This window comes from Megascapheus bottae, chromosome 6, assembly GCF_031878675.1.
Source record: "Megascapheus bottae isolate mThoBot1 chromosome 6, mThoBot2.hap1, whole genome shotgun sequence".
Classification (NCBI taxonomy): Eukaryota; Metazoa; Chordata; class Mammalia; order Rodentia; family Geomyidae; genus Megascapheus; species Megascapheus bottae.
In genome coordinates this window covers 78,250,070-78,268,855 of record NC_143514.1, presented here as the reverse complement: position 1 = coordinate 78,268,855, position 18,786 = coordinate 78,250,070, and the positions used below count along the sequence as shown (strand labels likewise).

The 18,786-nt window shown below is 46.9% G+C and overlaps 1 protein-coding gene across 4 annotated transcripts; it reads left to right on the top strand.

Moving 5' to 3' along the window:
* The first annotated feature begins 1,423 nt into the window (after positions 1-1,423).
* Positions 1,424-13,970, top strand: Cenps (centromere protein S). Of its 4 annotated transcripts, XM_090335844.1 has the most exons (6): positions 1,443-1,597; positions 2,533-2,656; positions 3,902-3,935; positions 6,917-6,983; positions 9,995-10,170; positions 13,657-13,746. In XM_090335844.1, exons 1-5 carry the CDS (start codon positions 1,547-1,549, stop codon positions 10,124-10,126), a joined length of 408 nt encoding a protein of 135 aa, XP_090191970.1. In that variant the 5' UTR covers positions 1,443-1,546; the 3' UTR covers positions 10,127-10,170; positions 13,657-13,746. The 4 variants fall into 4 exon arrangements, with proteins under 4 accessions (XP_090191973.1, XP_090191971.1, XP_090191970.1 ...); XM_090335847.1 differs by lacking the exon at positions 9,995-10,170 and having other exon boundaries at positions 1,424-1,597; positions 13,657-13,970; XM_090335845.1 differs by lacking the exon at positions 13,657-13,746 and having other exon boundaries at positions 1,442-1,597.
* Positions 13,971-18,786: the final 4,816 nt, after the last annotated feature.

Genomic DNA, 18,786 nt, shown 5'->3' with positions numbered 1-18,786 from the left:
ATATTCTTTATATTTATCTATCTCTATCTATAGATAGAGATATAGATAGATAGATAGATGGGGCTTGAATTCAGGCCTGAGCACTGTCTTTGGGCTTTCTCAAGTTCTACCTCTTGAGCTATAGCACCATTTCTGGCTTTTTCTGTGTATATGGTACCAAGGAATCAAACCCAGAGCTTCATGCGTGTTAGGCAAGCACTCTAACACTAGGCCACACTTCTGGCCTGTCTTCTAGTATTTTTATGTTATTATTTGATTCAGCAAAGAAATCTTTTGTACAGATGATGCTCTAAAAGAATAAACGTGAGATGGAAGAAAAGATCCAGCAGGCTTTCATTGTTTTCCTTTGCTTTTTTCCTCCCCTGTGCTAGGAATGGAACCTAAAGTCACAAGCTCTACCACTGAGCTACAACCCTAGCCCTAACTTCTGTGTTGAATTTTGTTTGTCTAATCTTGAAACTGAGGGTTTTTCTGGGGGGAGGGGCTGGCAGTGGGTCTTGAGCTCAGATCCATCTGCTTTTGCTTGGCTCTTTTGCTCACAGCTGGTGCTTCACCACTTGAGTCGTACCTCCACGGCCAGCTTTGTGCTAGTTAACTGGAGATCAGTCTCTTGGATTTGTCTGCCCGGTCTGGCTTTGAACCTCCATCCTTAGACTCCCACGGAGCTAGGATTACAGGGTGAGCCACAGGTGCCCAGCTCACTGCATTTAAAGAGTGGAGATTAGCTCAGTGGAAGAGCCCGTGCCTGGCAATGCAAGGCCGAGTTCAGGAAAGGAAAAGCCATCTTATACCGGCGGTGTGTAGAGGGGTCACAGTTTCCTCTTCTTTGTTTATTATTTTTTTAACCAGTCCTGGGGCCTCCGCTCGGGGCCTGGGCTTGGGCTGCTCAGCCTCCTGGGCAGCTGGGAGGACAGGCGGCACGAGGGCCTGTTTTATTTGGACCATGACCCCCTCCTTATCACTGCACTTCTGAATAAAGGGCTGAGCGCGGAGCCAGTGGGAAGCGGTGCCGCGGCGCGGACGGCAGCGCTGCTGGCCTTGAGGACGCCGAGGACGGACCCAGGCGCCGGGATCGTCACGTACACGAGAAGCCGGGCCGGAACCAGAGCTCAAGCCCCTCCACCAACAAAGAAAAGAAAACCGCCAGGAGGGGGCGGACCAGGGCGCCCTGGCCGGGGGCGCCGCGGCGAGCTCCGGGGAGACGCGCCTCCGCTGTGCGGGTGTGGGTCCCGGGCGGACAGCCCCGCCCGCCCGACCGTCTGACCGGCTCCGCCTCCTCCCTCTCCGCACCACTCAGGCCGAGCCAGGGCCCGCCTTCCCGGAGAGCGGGCAGAGCCGCGGCCGCCAGGGGGCGCGCGGGGGGGGGGGGCGGCGGAGGGGAGGGGCGGGGCGGCGGAGGGGAGGGGGCGGGGCGGCGGAGGGGAGGGGCGGAGCTTCGCGCTTTGACCCCGCGCGCAGCCCGTCGCCCCGAGCTGCGGCGGGAAAACCGGACTGTCGGGGTCACGGTCTGCTACTTTCGCGCGCCCGCGTGGCGCGGCCCACCGTGATGGAGGAGGGAGAGGAGGCCGAGGAGCAACAGCAGTTCTCTTACCAGCAGGTACCGGACGAACGAGGCCCCGACAAGGCCAGGGCCGCGTCGAGTTTTTGGGAGCGGCGGTCCGGGCCCTCCGGGCCGCTGCCGAACTGCGCAAGTCCGGGCCCGGGGTGGGGGGAGGCAGGGGGCGGGGCGGGGGCGGGGCTGGTTCCCATGGAAACGCGGCCGCGCGGACTGCAGGGCGGCGCCGCTGAGCGGGGAGGGCGTGGGCGCTGAACCGAGGCCCGAGCCGGCGGACCCGACTTCCAGACGTCAGGAGACGGCCGCGTGCGTGCGTGCGTGCGTGCACGCACGCACGAGTGTGCGCCGGTCCTTGGACTTTCTCAAGGCTAGAGCTCTACCCCTTGAGCCTCAGCACCACTTCCGGCTTTTTCTATGTGTGGTACCGAGGAATCGAACCCGGGTCTTCGTGCATGCTAGGCAGGCACCTTAACCACTAGGCCAGACTCCCGGCCGCCAAGCTTTTTCCTTCTTTTTTGGTGGCCCGTCGAGTCTCGACTGTCCCCGGCCTGGCGCGGCGGCTCACACCTGCAGTCCTCGCTGCTCAGGTGGCTGAGATCTGAGGATCACGGTTCAGAGCCAGCCAGGCACGGAAGTCCATTTAACCACCAGAAAAGCAGAAGTAGCGCCGTGGCTCACGGGGCGGAGTGATGACCTGGAGCGGGAGAGCTCAGGACGGCACCCAGGCCCAGAGTTCAAGCCCCCGACCTAAAAAAGAAAGCAGAAACAAAAGTGGAGCTGTGGCTCAAGTGGTAGAATGCTAGCCCTGAGAGCCAAAGTCCAGGGCAGTGCCCGGGCCCTGAGGCGAAGCCCCAAGACTGACAAAACCAAACTAGGCTGAGCAGGACCCTACCCGAGTCCCATTTTTTTTTTTCTTAGGGCTTGAAAAGCTCCTGTTTGCAATCTTACCTCTGAAATATTTTGTGTTTTCCTCCCAGAGGCTAAAGGCAGCAGTTCACTATACAGTTGGTGGCCTTTGCAAAGAAGTTGAATTGGACAAAGAGATGCAGTTCAGCAAACAGACCATTGCTGCAATTTCGGAGCTGACTTTTCGGCAGTGTGGTACGAAGCCCTGGTCTTCTGTAAATCCCAAAGCTTCACTGCTGGGAGACACCATGGATGGGAGCTGTGGCTGAAGCATGTCTTACTTGCATAGAGCTTTTGTGGCCATCACAGTCTTCATGAAACCGTTTTAAGGAATGGAAGATGTGAATGGGAGGATTATGAGGGTTCCCCCACTACACTAACATTGGGGCATCAACACTTGTATTTTTTTTTTCTTTTTTTGCCAGTCCTGGGTCTTGAACTCAAGGCCTGAGCACTCTCCTTGGGCTTTCTCGTGATACAGAGGAATTGAACCTGAGTCTTCGTGCACATTAGGCAAGCACTCTACCACTAAGACACACTCCTGGCTCTAACACTTGTATTTTTATTTTGTTTTATTATGGGTGGAACAGTATGTTTTGTTTTGTTTTTTCAATGCTTTAAAACATTTTTATAGCCCGTCACCAGTGGCTTGTGCCTGTAATCTGAGCTACTCAGGAAGCTGAGATCTAGTTCAAAGCCAGCCCAGGCATGATTGTCCATGATATTTTTTTATCTCCAATTACCCACCAGAAAACCAGAAGTGGTGCTGTGGCTCAAAGTGGAAGTATGCTAGCCTTGAGCTGAAGAGCTCAGGGACAATGCCCGTGCCCAGAGTTCCAACCCCAAGACCCCCCCCCCCAATTTTTTTAAATTTTATTTTATATATATTGTCCATAGTTTGACAGCATTGGTACTTGCTTGACTGGGGAAAATGTCCTTGCAAACACTAACTTATAGCAGAATTTCAAATTATAGGACGGTGTCTAGGAAGTATAAGTGAAGTCACAGTGAATGGAAGGCTTGTAGCAAGGGGTGGCCAGTGACAGGAGAGACGATGATGTCAAGATGACTGAGAAAGCTCCATGCTGTTCTGATACCATGGGACTGTGTGAGGTGCCTCTGCTCATCTGTAAAAGGCTCTGCTGAGGTTGGGAATGCGGCTTAGTGGTAGAGTGCTCGCTTAGCATGCATGATGCTCTGGGTCTTATTCCACAGTACACAGAAAAAGCCAGAAGTGGCACTGTGGCTCAAGTGGCAGAGCACTAGCCTTGAACAAAAGAGGCTCAGGGACAGAACCCAGGTCCTGAGTTCAAGCCCCTGGACTGACCAAAAAAAAAAAAAAAAGCTCTGTGCTAGTACTTACTCTACTGAGTGTATTAGTGAGATTTCACTTTTTAGAGATTAGGGCAGCTAACGTATTACGTTTTTTCTCTCTTTCAGAAAATTTTGCCAAAGATCTTGAGATGTTTGCCAGGTGGGTCGAAAGCTTGATTGTGCAATGCATCTGTTTACATTTTATTGACGTCCATCTGCTGTGCATCAGCTCTTCATTGGTGAGGGGAGGGTTGTGGCTCATCATTCGGCAGGAATAGAACATCTGCTGTAATCATGTTGATTCAGACTTGGCAGTTTTTGAGGTCCTCCCAAGTATTTTTCTGTGTATGTGTATTTTTTTTTTTTTTTACCATTATTCATTTCCAGGTTGAAAATGTCTGAGTAATGTCCCCAGGATGCTGAATGTGGGAGGGAGGGAAGGGGGGGGGGGTCCTTTTGGAAATGAGATTGAGTCTGAGAGCCACCTGCCCACAATGATCAGGCCTCACTTCATGGCGTGTGTGCTGCAGTATCCTGCAGGTGCATGGATGATGACAGGCAGAGCCTGTGAAAAGTGGGGGACTCTGTTTCACCCCATGAAGCTGGGGCTTTTACAGGTGATTTATGGTCATCTCTTCAATTAGTACCACAGGTAATTGGAAACAGTTGCCATGAATTGCTTTTATGCCGCCGTTGGCGTGACGAAGGCCTGACAGAGCTAAAGCATCATAATTTGTGACCACTTCTGATTGGTGCCAGCCTTCCTTCCACCCCATACTTTTCACCTTGCTCCTGTTAGCTCTTTGTTTCTGGGATGAATATTTTGAATGAATTAAAGCAGTAGGTTCTCAGAGGGCAGGCTCTAAATCTCTCCTATGCCTGTATATATCAGTCCCTAAAAACCGCGTGGCATCATCCACTTGGTGTATTCATCATTGATTCAGACAGTGGCCTTGGCTTACCCTCCATGATGGTCCATGAAATTTCCTTTCAGTCTTTACTCGCCATCCTTGTGTTAGCTGTGAAAATCAATTTAAAAAAATTAAAAAAAAGAAACTTAAAATTCTTCTGTAAAAATTCCAGAAACAAATATGAAGTTAGAGGCTGGAGGAATGTCCCTCCGTGGTAGAGCACTTTCCTAGCATGCAGTAGGCCTTGGGTTCCATGCTGAGTGTATACGTGCATGCACATGCATGCATATTCACACACAAGATCTTAGGAATAGCATGATAATACACTATTGGGCTTTTAGGTCTTTCTGTGTAGTCCAGGTTGCACTCAAATTTGCCATCTTCATATCCACTGAATGCTAAGATTACAGGCATTGCCACTGTACTTGACTCTAGTTTTTTTCTTTTGAGACAAAGATTTTCAGTATAGCATAGGATAGCCTCAAACTCTTGATCCTCTGCCTCAGTCTCCTAAGTATTGGCATTACAGATATGTACCCCCATACTTGACTCCAGTGTGTGTGAGTGTGTGTATGTGTGTATGTTTGGTGGTACTGGAAGTTGAACTCTACCACTTGAACCTAATCCTAGCTACTCAGGAGGTTGAGATCTGAGGATTGTAGTTCAAAGCCAACCCAGGCAGAAAAGTCCATGAGACTCTTATCTCCAATACACTACTCAGAAAAAGCTGGAAGTAGTGCTGTGGCTCAAGTGGCAAAACACTAGCCTTGAGCACAAAGAGGCTCAGGAACAGCACCCCGGCCCTGAGTTCGAGCCCCAGGACTGGCAGAGAGCAAGAGGTTTTGATGCGTTCAAGTCCTTGCACTTATGCACATGTACATACATTAAAATGACAGCAGAGATTGTGAATCACTATGAAATAGCTATCCATTTAGGAGGATGTATACACTTATTTGGAGTGGGGCCAGGAGTTTGGCTTCATGGTAGAGTGCTTGCCTAGCATGCACGAAGACCTGGGTCGACTCTTCGGTACCACATACATAGAAAAAAGCCCAAAGTGCTGTGGCTCAAGTGGTGGAACACTATCCTTGAGGAAAGCCCAAGGACAGTGCTCAGGCTCTGAGTTCAAGCCCCAGGACTGTCAAAAAAAAAAAAGATTTGGAGTTAAGCCATTCACCAATGGCTCATTATAGGCCTAATCCTACATATGGATTATATAGATTATAGGCATAATCCTAGCTACTCAGGAGGTTGAGATCTGAGGATCTCAGTTTAGAGCCAACCCAGGCACAAAAGTCCATGAGACTCCTATCTCCAATTAACCACCAGAAAACCGGAAGTGGCAAAGTGGTAGGAGCACTAGCTTGGCTGAAGAGTTCAGAGACAGTGCCCAGGCCCAGAGTTCAAGCCTGATGACCAACAAAAACATTATTTGCTGGAACATTGGAGTAGTACTTTTGGTGATTTCAACTTTAAGCTCAGCACAAGCTAGTATGTGCTGACCACTCTGCAGGTAATAAAGATACAAAGATCCCTACTTATATCTGCTTATGAAGTGCTTACTTATTTTGGGCTGAAGTTAATAATGGCCAGAAAGGACGTAATCAGAGCAATAAATGACTGAATAGAGATTATTTCACATTGTCTTTCCTAGCAAGACAAAGATAACTGGGGTGAAAACTTAGGTCCAGTTTATGAGCAAGAAGCAGCCTCTAGTTTGAAGGACGCTCTTCATTCTGCCTCCCCTATTGTGAGAGGAGTTTAGCGAGCCACAGCTGGTAGGGACAGGGTACCAGGAGTTTCTATGTACTTTGTCTCTAACTTAGCCCTTAGAAATGACTTTCCAGATCTTTGTTGCACTTCACAGAGATTCTTTGTTCAACTACTCAAATGTAAGCAGAGGTAACCTGTGGATTTTGAGTGATTTTTTTCTCCCTCGCTTAAAGTTGCACACGGAGTATCTTGTTCTTTCGGTGGTTCTCCTAGACGGCCTCCTCCCAGGCTCCTTTCCCCATTCTGCAGCACACTCCCTCCCCAGCGGACAGGAAGGCTGCTGCTTGCCCTTCATCTCCCTGTTCAGTTGGCATCTTGCCTCGTAACCTCACTTGTGTGTCTGTCCTTGTTCCTTAATGTCCTTAATCTAAAAAGATGGGCCACTTCCAGACCCTTAAGCTTTTATATTTTAAATACTAGCAAACATTTTGGTGACTTGTTTCTGCCCTTTCCACAGACACGCGAAAAGAAGCACAATTAACACTGACGATGTGAAGCTCTTAGCGAGGAGGAGTAATTCACTGGTGAGAGACGAATCTCTTTCCTCTCTCCCCTTTTCCATCAGACTGCATTATTCCCAATTAATCACCGGAAGCCAGGAAGTTATTCCCCAGGGCACCTTGTGTTAACAACTGGAGATGGTTGAACCATTGAGACCTGCCTGTAATTTATAATCTTCCTTTTTTCCCCATTATGATGGATCTTACAAAGTCAATTTGAGTTTTTCTAATCAGCGTCTCTACATAACTTGCCTCTTTTGTAATATCTCAAAACTTTTGGTCCTGTGTTTTATTCACAGCATGCTGTAAGTGGTTAAGGGCTGGTTTGTGCCCCCACATTTTGGATGGACGGGGTTTGAAAGGAGTTTCTGTAAGGCTGAATGTATAGGAAAGGACACATTTCCATGTTTTCAAGTGTAGAAATTTTGACCAAGTCCTCATATCCCAGATGAAGACACTTGGTACCAGGGGCATCCCAGGCTGGTGGCTGAGGTCAGTGGCAGAGCCAGGACACACAGGCCACTGTTCTTTGTTTCTTTATACAGTGCTCCCTCTCTGGGCATACAGGAAGGACTCAATAGATAGATTTTCAGTGAATGAATTTGTATGGCACGTGACAGTTCACCAGAGCTTTGTTTTTGCTTTTGTTTCCCCCATGTGACCTCAAGTTATATTCTGTCTCATGAGTAACAGGCAAGCTTTCCTGTTTGCCTAGCCTGTATACATTGTGTGTGTGTGTGTGTGTGTGTGTGTGTGTAGTGTGTGCTGGGCATGAACTTGGCCTAGGTAGTATCCCTTAGCCTTTCATTCAAAGCTGGTGGTCGACCACTTAAGCAACAGCTCCACCCCGCTTTTTTTTTTTTTTTTTTTTTTTTTTGTGGGTCATGGGCTTGAACTTGGCCTGGGCACTGTCCCTGAGCTCTTGGCTACCATCCTACCCTTAAGCCAAGCCCCACTTCCCATTTTCTAGAGGTTAATTGGAGATAAGAGTCAGGTCCTTTTGTGCCTGGGGTGGGGTGGCTTTGAACTTTGATCCTCAGATCTCAGCCTCCTGAGTAGCTAGGATTATTGGCATGAGTCACCGCTCCAGCCACTTCTGGCTTTTTCTATGTATGTAATTCCAAGGACTTGAACCCAGGCTTCATGCATGCTAGGAGAGCACTCTACCACTAGGCCACTCTCCTGGCCCCACTTCAGGCTTTTTGCTGATAAAAGTCTCATGTTTAGCTGGACTCAGTGGCTCATGCCTGTAATCCTAGCTACTCAGGAGGCTGAGATCTGAGGATTGAGGTTCAAAGCCCACCCAGGCACAAAATGACCTGAGACTTAGGAATAGCTACCCACACCAAAAATTAAAGCCAGGAATGGGCACCCACACACAAAAAAAGTATCAGAGATTTTTCTGCCCAGGCTGGCTTCAAACCTTGATTCTTGGATCTCCCTCTCCTGAGTAGCTAGGATTACAGACATGAACCACACTTAACTTTTTTTTTTTTTTTTTGGTCAGTTGTGGGGCTTGAACTCAGGGCCTGGGCACTACCCCTGAGCCTCTTTTTGCTCAAGACTAGTGCTCTACTGCTTAAGCCACAGTTCCACTTTTGGGTTTTTTTGAGTGATTAATTGGAGATAAGAGCCTCACAGGAACTTTTCTTCGATCCTTAGATCTCAGCCTCCGGAGTAACTAGGATTACAGGTGTGAGCCACTGGCTTCTGGTCAGCTTTTGTTTTTGAGACAGATACTCTCATTATGCAGCTAAAGTTGGCCTTGAACTCTCGTACTCTCATGAATGCTATGGTAACAGGTGTGCATCCTTACTCTTGGTTAAACTTCACTTTTTTTTTTTTGCCAGTCCTGGGACTTGAACTCTGGGCCTGGGTGTTGTCCCTGAGCTCTTCAGCTCAGGCTATCACCCTACAGCGTGGCTTGGGCATTGTTCCTAAGTTCTTCAGCTCAAGGCTACCATGATATATGCATGTTTTTTTTTTCTTTTGTTGGTCATGGTGCTTGAAATTCTGCCTGGGCATTGCCCCTCAGCTCTTCAGCTTAAGGCTACTGCCCTACCTCTTAAGCCACAGTGCCACTTCCAATTTTCTGGTGATTAATTGGAGATAAAAGTAGTCTCATGTGCTTTGTAATGCCTGGGCTAGCTTTGAACCTGGATCCTTAGATCTCAGCCTCCTGAGTAGCTGGGATCACAGGCATGAGCCACTGCACCTGGCTAAACTTTACATTTTTAACTTTTTCTTTTTGGCAGTCTTGGGGCTTGAACTCAGGGCCTGGGCACTGTTCTTGGGCATTCCTCAAAGCTAGTGCTCTACCACTTGAGCCACAGCACCACTTCTGGCTTTTCTATGCATGTGGTACCGAGGTGTTGAATCCACATCTTCGTGCATGCTAGGCAAGCACTCTTCCAGTAGGCCAAACTCCCTGCCCCATCCTTGGACACTTTTTTTTTTTTTGCCAGTCCTGGGCTTGAGCTCAGGGCCTGAGCACTGTCCTTGGACTTTCTCAAGGCTAGAGCTCTACCACTTGAGCCTCAGCACCACTTCCGGCTTTTTTCTATGTATGTGGTACCGAGGAATCGAACCCGGGTCTTCGTGCATGCTAGGCAAGCACTTTAACCACTGGGCCAAACTCCTGGCCCCCCTTGGACACTTTTTGTTCAAGACTAGCATTCTGCCACTTGAGCCAGAGCCCCGATTCCGACTTTTTCTGGGTATGTAGTACCAAGGAATTGAACCTGGGATTTTATGCATGCTAGGTGAGCACTCTGTCGCTAGGCCACGCTCCAGGCCCACATTTAGAACTTTACTCAAGGAATTCTCACATTGATAAATAATTCTTGGAAAGGCATAGATTTTCCAAGAAAGAAAAACAACTGATTTAACTCTAAAGTCTCCAAAGTTGTTCTTCCTTTTTTTTCCACTCAGGTACTTCAGGTAGAAATGGTTAGGATGGTGTGGTTATGTCTCCCCCAGGTTTTTTTCAGCATTTCCACCCACAGTAATACAGTCTCATTTTTTTTTTCTTATAGCTAAAATTCATCACAGAAAAAAATGAGGAGATTACTCAGTTTAATCTAGAACGAAAAACAAAGAAGAAAAAGAAATTGGAGGATGGAAACAAAAACTCCAGAGAGCATGCAGACGACGAGATGGTAGAGTGAGAGTGACACTCGTTCTCTGCGCTGGAACAAGGGGCCTTCGGCAGGTAGAGCTGCCACAACCCTGAGCAGGAAAAGCAAAGACTTCCTTGAACATGGGGCTAAGGGGTGCATAGGCAATCGCACCACATGCTGGCCGTACAGGCTGCTGCTGTGCTGTGCTGGTGTGGGCCTGGGGACAGGTTTTAATAGTGCTACTTGAGATTCTTCTGATTGGCTGCTGCTTGCCCATGGGCCTTATTGATTGATTATTTCTTCTTAACATGGTTTGCCTTTCTTGGTATTTTGTATTTTGTCCCACCATGCCTTCCTCTGTAAGGGGAACTTACAGAGAGTTATAGTGATGTCCCTTCCTATTTCAGAGTGAATTCAGACAGAATAGAGATGTTTTCAAAGAAAAAGAATGGTGAGGTGGCTTTTGTGCTGTTTTTTTTGTTTTGTTTTGTTTTGTTTTTTTTCCCCACATAAAAATTGTAGTTATGGGTTGGGAATGTGGCTTAGTGGCAGAGTGCTTGCCTAGCATACATGAAGCCCTGGGTTCAATTCCTTAGTTCCACATAAACAGAAAAAGCCAGAAGTAGCACTGTGTCTCAAGTGGTAGAGTTCTAGCCTTGAGCAAAAGAAGATCAAGGACAGTGCCCAGGCCCTGAGTTCAAGCCCCAGGACTGGCACAAACAAACAAACAAAAAAAGTTTATTTCTTCACAATATCTTCTAGTCTAAATAGCACTGTAGCCCAGGTGAATAAAGCTGATTTATTTAGCTCTCTGGCTTCTAGTGTTGTTTTTAAACCTGTACCACCTTGGTTGCAATTGCAGAAATTATGCTTAAAGAGCATTTTTTTTTTTTTTTTTTTTTTGCCAGTCCTGGGCTTGAGCTCAGGACCTGAGCACTGTCCTTGGACTTTCTCAAGGCTAGAGCTCTACCACTTGAGCCTCAGCACCACTTCCAGCTTTTTTCCATGTATGTGGTACTGAGGAATCGAACCCAGGTCTTCGTGCATGCTAGGCAAGCACTTTAACCACTAGGCCAAACTCCCGGCCCCATTAAAGAGCATTTCTTTCTTTCTTTCTTTCTTTCTTTCTTTCTTTCTTTCTTTCTTTCTTTCTTTCGTGTGTGTGTGTGTGTGTGTGTGTGTGTGTGTGTGTGTATTCTGAGACTTGAACTCAGGCCTGGGTACTGTCCCTGATTTTTTTTTTTTTCCTCAAGGCCAGCACTTTACCATTTGAGCCACAGCACCACTTCTGGCCTTTCTGCATAGTTTCTTGGAGACAAGTCTTGTTGATTTACCTGCCTGGGTTGTCATCAAACCACAATCCTCAGATCTCAGCCTCCTGAGTAGCTAGGATTACAGGCAAGAGACATCAGTGCCTCGCAATTTCAGAGAATTTGTGGGTTTTCTCACCCCCCCTTCTCTCTCTCTTTCTGGTACCATATTGGGCTTGAATCTGGACCTGTGCCGCCCCTGATCCTGTGCTTAAGGCTGGTGCTCTCTACTTAAGCCACATGCGTATTGGTCTTAGTTGTTTGAGTGGGCTTGGGAACCAGCAGACTGGGGCCTGGCTGTGCCAGGATCTGCGGGATCTTTGCGTTTGTTATAGTCAGGGAGGCTTACAACTCTTCTCCCACCTGCTAACCCCAAGGCTATAACTTCAGCCCAGGGTCGAGGGGTCAGCCTGCTTTGCAATGGGCAGTGCCAGGTCCAGTTGCTGGCTCATCCTTGCCCATAGTTGGGTGAACTCAGTGCCACTGTCACGGTGTCCTCCTGAGCCCTCGTTGCTGGTGTCATAGGCTCACTCATTTTCTCTCTGGGTGCTGGGAATGGAAACAGGGACTCATGCATGCTCTGCACGCACTCTCTTAAGCTGTATCCCAGCCCCTCAGTCATGCTTTCTATTTAGGCAGATTTTCGTATTTTAAGCTCCTTATCCAAAGCTAATTTTACATTATGTTAAATCACTCGGTTTTGTTCTCATGACTTCCTGCTGGCTATAGGCATAATTACGAGGAAGTAGAATTTTTTCAGAAGCAAGCACACATGCATTCCAAAATAAGAGCAAATTCACTCTAAACACAGGAAAAGACCCAAGGCTTTAATTAAGGGGATAAATCAACCCCCAAGTGCTTGCTTCTGTGGGCCCTGATTGCTCGGCTCGTGCGTCACTGCATGTGAGTGTGAGGAGATACGTAGAAGTTTATGACCAACATGGATAGACACAAAAACTTCCAGCCCCAGAGCCCACGTCTCCAAAGAAGACTCGCACACCCACTAAACACAGGCTCCGGCCTCAGAGCTGCCAAGGATGGGTGGTGCCAGAGCTGGGAGGAAGTGGCTGTGTGCGGGGGGGCTGCTGCTGCTGCTGCTTCTCTGGGACACCTCGGCTTCTCACCTGGAGGGGGGCGCCGCCGGCCAGGATGGCATGGTGAGTAGTCCCTGTTTGCCCACCTAGCTTCTTCTCAGTTTGCCTCTCTTTCTTTTCCTTTTTTTTTTTGGTGCCAGTACTGGGACTTGAACTTAAGACCTCAGTACTATCCCTGAGCTTTTCCCATACCTGCATGTATAGCTTTTTGCTGGTTAACTGGGGATAAGAGTCTCGCAGAGCTTTCCCAGGCTAGCTTCTACTGAGAGCCACAGAGCTTAGTCTCCTGAGTAGCTAGGATTACGGGTGTGAGCCACCACAACCCAGCTTCTACTTCCCTCTTGGCATTGCGGCCATCATGAGGGATACGAGAGATATATGGATACCTCTATATGATCTCTGCATTCAGGGAAGCCTGCCCTGCATCTGCTAGTCTGAGACACTAAGTGATTGCTCCAGGCCGTGTGGTACACTTGAATGACTCCTGCCAGTATTCATCCCACGTCTTTGCAGAGCCTTGATTGATAGTCCCAGCTACACTCTCCCTAGCTCAGATTAATTGGCATCATTACATTCACCATAGTGAGAGTGTGTAACTTCCTGGAGTGATTTATTTCCTCTTCTTTCCTTTTTGAAAAAGTTCCAAGGAAAAAGTACATAAAAGTTGGCCATTAAAAATGGATTTTTCTCCAAAATTACCTAATAGGTTTCATGTTGTCATTTATCATCAGGAAGCTTCCTAAGGAATTTGAGAGACCAGAACGTAGGATTTCAATCCAATCTGTCTTGGAGGGCAATTTGTAGATGTCCAGGAGTATCTAAAGATGAGAACGCAAGCTAAATTAGCTGATCCGCTGTCGCCTCTGGGGCTTCTTAGTTGCCTGCCAGACTCTTGGGGAAGGGGACAGAATATGATGGGTTTCCTAGCCTCTTCTAATTAAGAACCTCAGCAAAAATGATGGCTTTTTCCCTTGTCTGCGAATTAGCAACTTTTCCTTTTCTCCAATTAGAATAATTTCTTTAAGGCCTTCTCTTTCTCATCCTTTAAGTGAAAATGTGATTTATTGTTAATGAGTATCTTTCCTTTTGTAAGGAAGAAATGAGATTGGCCATCTTTAACGCTGGCTGGTCCAAAGGCTTACTTTTTTCTCTTCCATCATCTTCTCTGTGAAAGCCTACGCAGGAAGGGGCCGAAGTAAAGGCAAACAGCCTCCTGACTTTCCTGGCTTGGTGGCATGAGTGGACCTCCCAGGGTAGCTCTGGGGCCCTCATCGGAGGGGACACCAGCAAAGTGGTCAAGCGTCAGGATGATCCGCCCCTCCAACAGCCCCCACGCCGCGAGAAAACAGAGAAAACGCGCTGCAAGAATTTCTTCTGGAAGACTTTCTCCTCCTGCAAATAAAACCTTTCCTGTTTACACATGTGACATGCAGTGATGGACCCAAATAAAGCATGTTAAGTAGAGGGTCATTCTCCCTTCCCACGCCATTGGTGCAGTATTGTTTATTTACATTTTTGAGGTGGTATCTCATGCTATAATACTAGCTACTCAGGAAGCTGAGTTCTTTTTTCTTTTTTTCTTTTTTTTGGTGGATCATGGGGCTTGAACTCTGGGCCTGGTCGCTGTCCCTGAGCTCTTCAGCTCAAGGCTACTGCCCTACCCCTTGAGCCACAGCCCCACTTCCCAGGAAGCTGAGTTCTGAGGATCACAGTTCAAAGCCAGACTGGGCAGGAAAATTATCTCCAACTTAATCAGCAAAAAGATGGAAGTGGAAGTGTGCCTCAAATGGGGGAGCAGTAACCTTGAGCAATAGGCTCAGGAGAGCTCCCAGGCCTTGAGTTCAAGCTCTAGTACTGACAAAACAAGAGTGTAAGCCAGTCGAGGTGGCTCACACCTGTAATCCTAGCTACTCGGGAGACAGATCTGAGGATCTAGGTTCAAACCCATCCTGGGCACTAAAGAACCTGAGACTCTTATCTCCAGTTAACCACTGGAAAACCAGAGGTGGATGTGGCTCCAGGGGTAGAGTGGTAGCCTTGAGCTGAAAAGCTCAGGGACAGCACCCAGGCCTAGAGTCCAAGCCCCATGACTGACAAAAACAACAACAACAAAAAAAGAGTATAAGTCTTTGAGTTCAAGTACTAGCACAATCAATATAACACAGTTATATTTATTTATTTTATTTATTTTTTGCCAGTCCTGAGCTTGAGCTCAGGGCCTGAGCACTGTCCTTGGACTTTCTCAAGGCTAGAGCTCTACCACTTGAGTCTCAGCGCCACTTCCGGCTTTTTTCTATATGTGGTACCGAGGATTCGAACCCGGATCTTCATGCATGCTAGGCAAACACTTTAACCACTAGGCCAAACTCCCGGCCAACACACTGTTATAATACAACTGTATTGTTACATCTGTGCATCACCTCTATAATAACAAAGAAAAATGAGGGGCTGGGACTTTGGCCTAGTGGTAGAGTGCTTGAACTTGGGGCTGCTGCAGCCTCCACCTGGTCTCCTTCTCCTCCCCCTCCTCTTCTTCATTGTGTGTCATGTGGCTTAAACTCTGGGCCTGGGCACTGTCTTTGATCTCTTCAGCTCAAGGCTACTGCCCTATCCCTGGGTCTGACCATTGTCCCTGAGCTCTTCAAATCAAGGCTACCACCCCCTACCCCTGAACTATAGCCCCACTTCCTGTTTTCTAGTGATTAATTGGAGATAAGAGTCTCACATACTTTAGTGCCCCGGCTGGCTTTGAACCTGGATCCTGAGATCTAGTACACACAAAGCCTTTGATTTGAGCCTCAGCACCACAGACTACTAGCAAGAGTGTGTGTGTTTGGGTGTTTGCCAGTCCTGGGGTTTATAGTCAGGCGTTGAACTTTTCTGCTTAAGGCTAGTGCTCTACCACGTCCAGTTTTTGTGATGTTTAATCAGAGATAAGAATCTCACAGACTTTCCCGCCTGGTCTGGCTAGGATTGCAGGTGTGAGCCACTGATGACTGGTTTTAAGCAAATTTTCATGTTATTTTTTGTTTTTGCTAGTCCTGGGCTTAGGCTCAGGGCCTGAGCACTGTCCTTTGGTTTTTCTCAAGAGCTCTCACTTGAGTGACAGCACCACTTCTGGCTTTTATCTATGTATGTGATACCGAGGAATTGAATCCCAGTCTTCGTGTACGCTAGCAAGCACTGTAACCACTAGACCAAATTCCCGGCCCTCCCTGTTTGTTTGTTTGTTTATTAACATTTATGCTCAAAGAGCAAAATAATTATTCTGCTTTTAGCTAAAATTAATTTTAAAACAAATGGTAAACTATTAAACAGACATCATGTGGACAGGCTTATACAAGTCACTTTCAAATTGTTATTATGTGCCAGCTTTAATTAACAATTTAATTTGGTCCAGCTCTTTCTGTGGACTGCGGCTTCAGTTTTGTTTTGTGAAGAAAGACATCTCCCCATGAAAGTATTATTTCAAACCAGACACAGAGGCAGAAAGTTGCCTGCCTCAACGTCAAGGACCTCTGAAGTCTAAGATCCAGACTTTGCTCGGTGACAAGTGCTAGGTATTTTGTGTATACTGATCATATGTTTCCCTATTCATCTGTAATTTCCAGGGAATAATGGTTGTGAGAAGAATTCCAGTACCTGATGCTTTGCTCATTGGCTAGAAGCTCTACCAACTGAGCCACGCCTCTCACTTGTTTTCAAAGTTTTGCCATATTTGAATTCTCTGCCCTACTACTGAAATCCTCATTTGATTGTACAGATTTATGACTCGAGTCATAGACTCTAAAGGAAACTTCCAGTGAGAAGGTTGTCAATGCTAAACTTCGTTTTAAAGTCGGTTAAGAAGCCAGTCATCGGTGACTCGCACCTGTAATCCTAGCTACTCAGGAGGCTGAGATCTGCAGATTGCAGTTCAAAGCCAGCTTCGGCAAAAAAGTCTATAAGACACTTATCTCCAGTTAATCACAAAAAAGCTGGAGGAGGAGATGTGTCAACCTTGAGCAAAAAAGCTCAGACCCTGAGTTCAGGTCCCAGACCCGGCACACACACAGACACACAGAAAGTTTATAAGGTGGATGTTTTAGAAGGGGCTTTGAGTATGGAATGGAGGTCATTTCAGTGGGATTTTGTGGTGGGGGAAAGACTGGACTCAACTTCCTAGACTAGACTTTAAAGTTTGGGATATGATCCTCTTCTCCAGACACCAGGGGAGCAGACTCCAAGCATGGCTGCTGACCATTCTGTTCTGTTTTCTGCAGAGCTGAGTGCATGTTCATAATTACCAGCTGAATAAAGTCTAATGGGATGGAAGAGACTTACTTACTAGTGTCTACATTTCCCCACACAGCATCTTCAGGAGACCAGGGACTGGTCAGTGCACTGGCAGAAGATATGTGCCTAACTGGCCAACTAACTCTAGAACTTAGTCTTTTAACGGTCTTTCTAGAAGAAATACAGATTCATTGCTTTTCAGTTTCACTTGGGATCATCCATCACAGACCTTAAGATTGGGGATCTGGGGATAATGAAGTTCTACTGAGAGAAATCCATTAAGTCAAAATACCTTAGTTCAAAGGCCTTAGTAAAAGGTTGGTTGGCATTGGCAGCCATGTTAGGCTAGATGAATATGCCGATGATTAATAAATAAGGGTAAAACGGCAATTTCCTGCCATGGATTTGAGTCCTTTTTAATTTATTTTTTTTTTTGTCGGTCATGGGCCTTGAACTTGGCCTGGGCGCTGTCCCTGAGCTCTTCAGCCCAAGGCTACTGCTCTACCTTTGAGCCAAGCCCTACTTCCCATTTTTCTAGAGATTAGAGATAAGAGTCTCAGGTCCTTTTGTGTCCAGGCTGGCTTTGAATCTTAAACCTCCGATCTTAGCTTCCTGAGTAGCTAGGATTACAGGCATGAGCCACCACACCCGGTTTCTTCTTATGTAGTATTGGGAACTGAACTCAGGGCCTCGTGTATATTAGTCAAGTGCTCTACTACTTGAGCCAAGACCCAATGCAGGTAGACTATCTCAAAGTCTGTAAACAAACTACAGTCCTTAAATGTAGTCAGAAGTGTAGGATGCTGGGGTATTAGAACCTGGACAGCTTTAATTCATCCACTTGCTGTTGTTTCCAGCGTGCATTGCCTGAATAAGAATCCTGATCTGCAGGGCAAGTATTAAATAGGGCCAGCAATCTCTAGGAAGCCCTTCCTGAGAGCAGAGCGTTTCAGACTCTAAGAAACCTGGACCCATAAACTCAGGAGATACTGAAACCACCTGATTAAGCAGTACCTGCAGATGGGAAGCCCTGAATCTTAACCAGTAACTTCCTCAGTAGAGAAATGATTCCTTTTCCCTTCCTTCCTTCCTTCCTTCCTTCCTTCCTTCCTTCCTTCCTTCCTTCCCTCCCTCCCTCCCTCCTTCCCTCCTTCCCTTTCTTCCTTTCTTTTTGTTGATTGTGGGGCTTGAACTCTGGACCTGGGCGACTGTCCCTGAGCTCTTCAACTCAAGGCTAGTGCTCTACCACTTTGAGCCACAGCGTTACTTCTGGTTTTCTGGTGATGAATTGGAGATAAAAGTCTCATGAACTTTTGTGCCCCAGGCTGGTTTTGAACTACAATCCTCAGAGCTCAGCCTCCTGAGTAGCTAGGATTACAGGCATGAGCCACGGGCTCCAGGGCTATGGATTCCATTTGGACAATCAGAAAAGAAAAATGGATGTAGGTATTAAAAAGAAGGGAAATAATTGGCTTCCAAACTGGAAAGAAAGATAAACAACCTACTATTTCTAGCTTCTCATAATGGTAAGTCATTTTTTTCTTTGCTTTATTTTCTGGTGTTGGGGCTTGAACTTAGCGTTTCTCACATGCTAAGAACACACTCTAGCGGCTACAAATTTGACCTAGTGGTAGAATGCTTGCCTAGCATGCACGAAGATCCAGGTTTGATTCTTTGGTACCATATACATAGAAAAAGCCGGAAGTGGTACCTTGGCTCAGGTGGTAGAGCTCTAGCCTTGAGAAAGCCCAAGGACAGGCAAAAAAAAAAAAAAAGAAAAGAAAAGAAAAGAAAAAAATCACACTCTACCACTGAGCTTACACTCCAACCTTCATTTTGCACTTTAATTGTGCAAATGATTAAAAAGAAAAAACCTGTATTTGTCTTATTTGAAGTAATTAGTGGCAACTGTTGGCTTACACCTGTAATCCTAGCTACTTTCAATGTTGAGATTTGAGGACTGTAGTTCAAAGCCAGCATAGATAGAAAAGTCTGAGTGAGACTCTTGCCTCCAATCACCCACCCAAAA

What these genes read in the sequence shown, in the direction of transcription:
- Cenps (XM_090335847.1), top strand. Translation starts at nt 1,547, where the DNA reads ATGGAGGAGGGAGAGGAGGCCGAGGAGCAACAGCAGTTCTCTTACCAG. An exon ending in AGCAGTTCTCTTACCAGCAG is followed by an intron (nt 1,598 to 2,532) that starts GTACCGGACGAA and finishes TTTTCCTCCCAG; the next exon opens with AGGCTAAAGGCAGCAGTTCA. An exon ending in GCTGACTTTTCGGCAGTGTG is followed by an intron (nt 2,657 to 3,901) that starts GTACGAAGCCCT and finishes TCTCTCTTTCAG; the next exon opens with AAAATTTTGCCAAAGATCTT.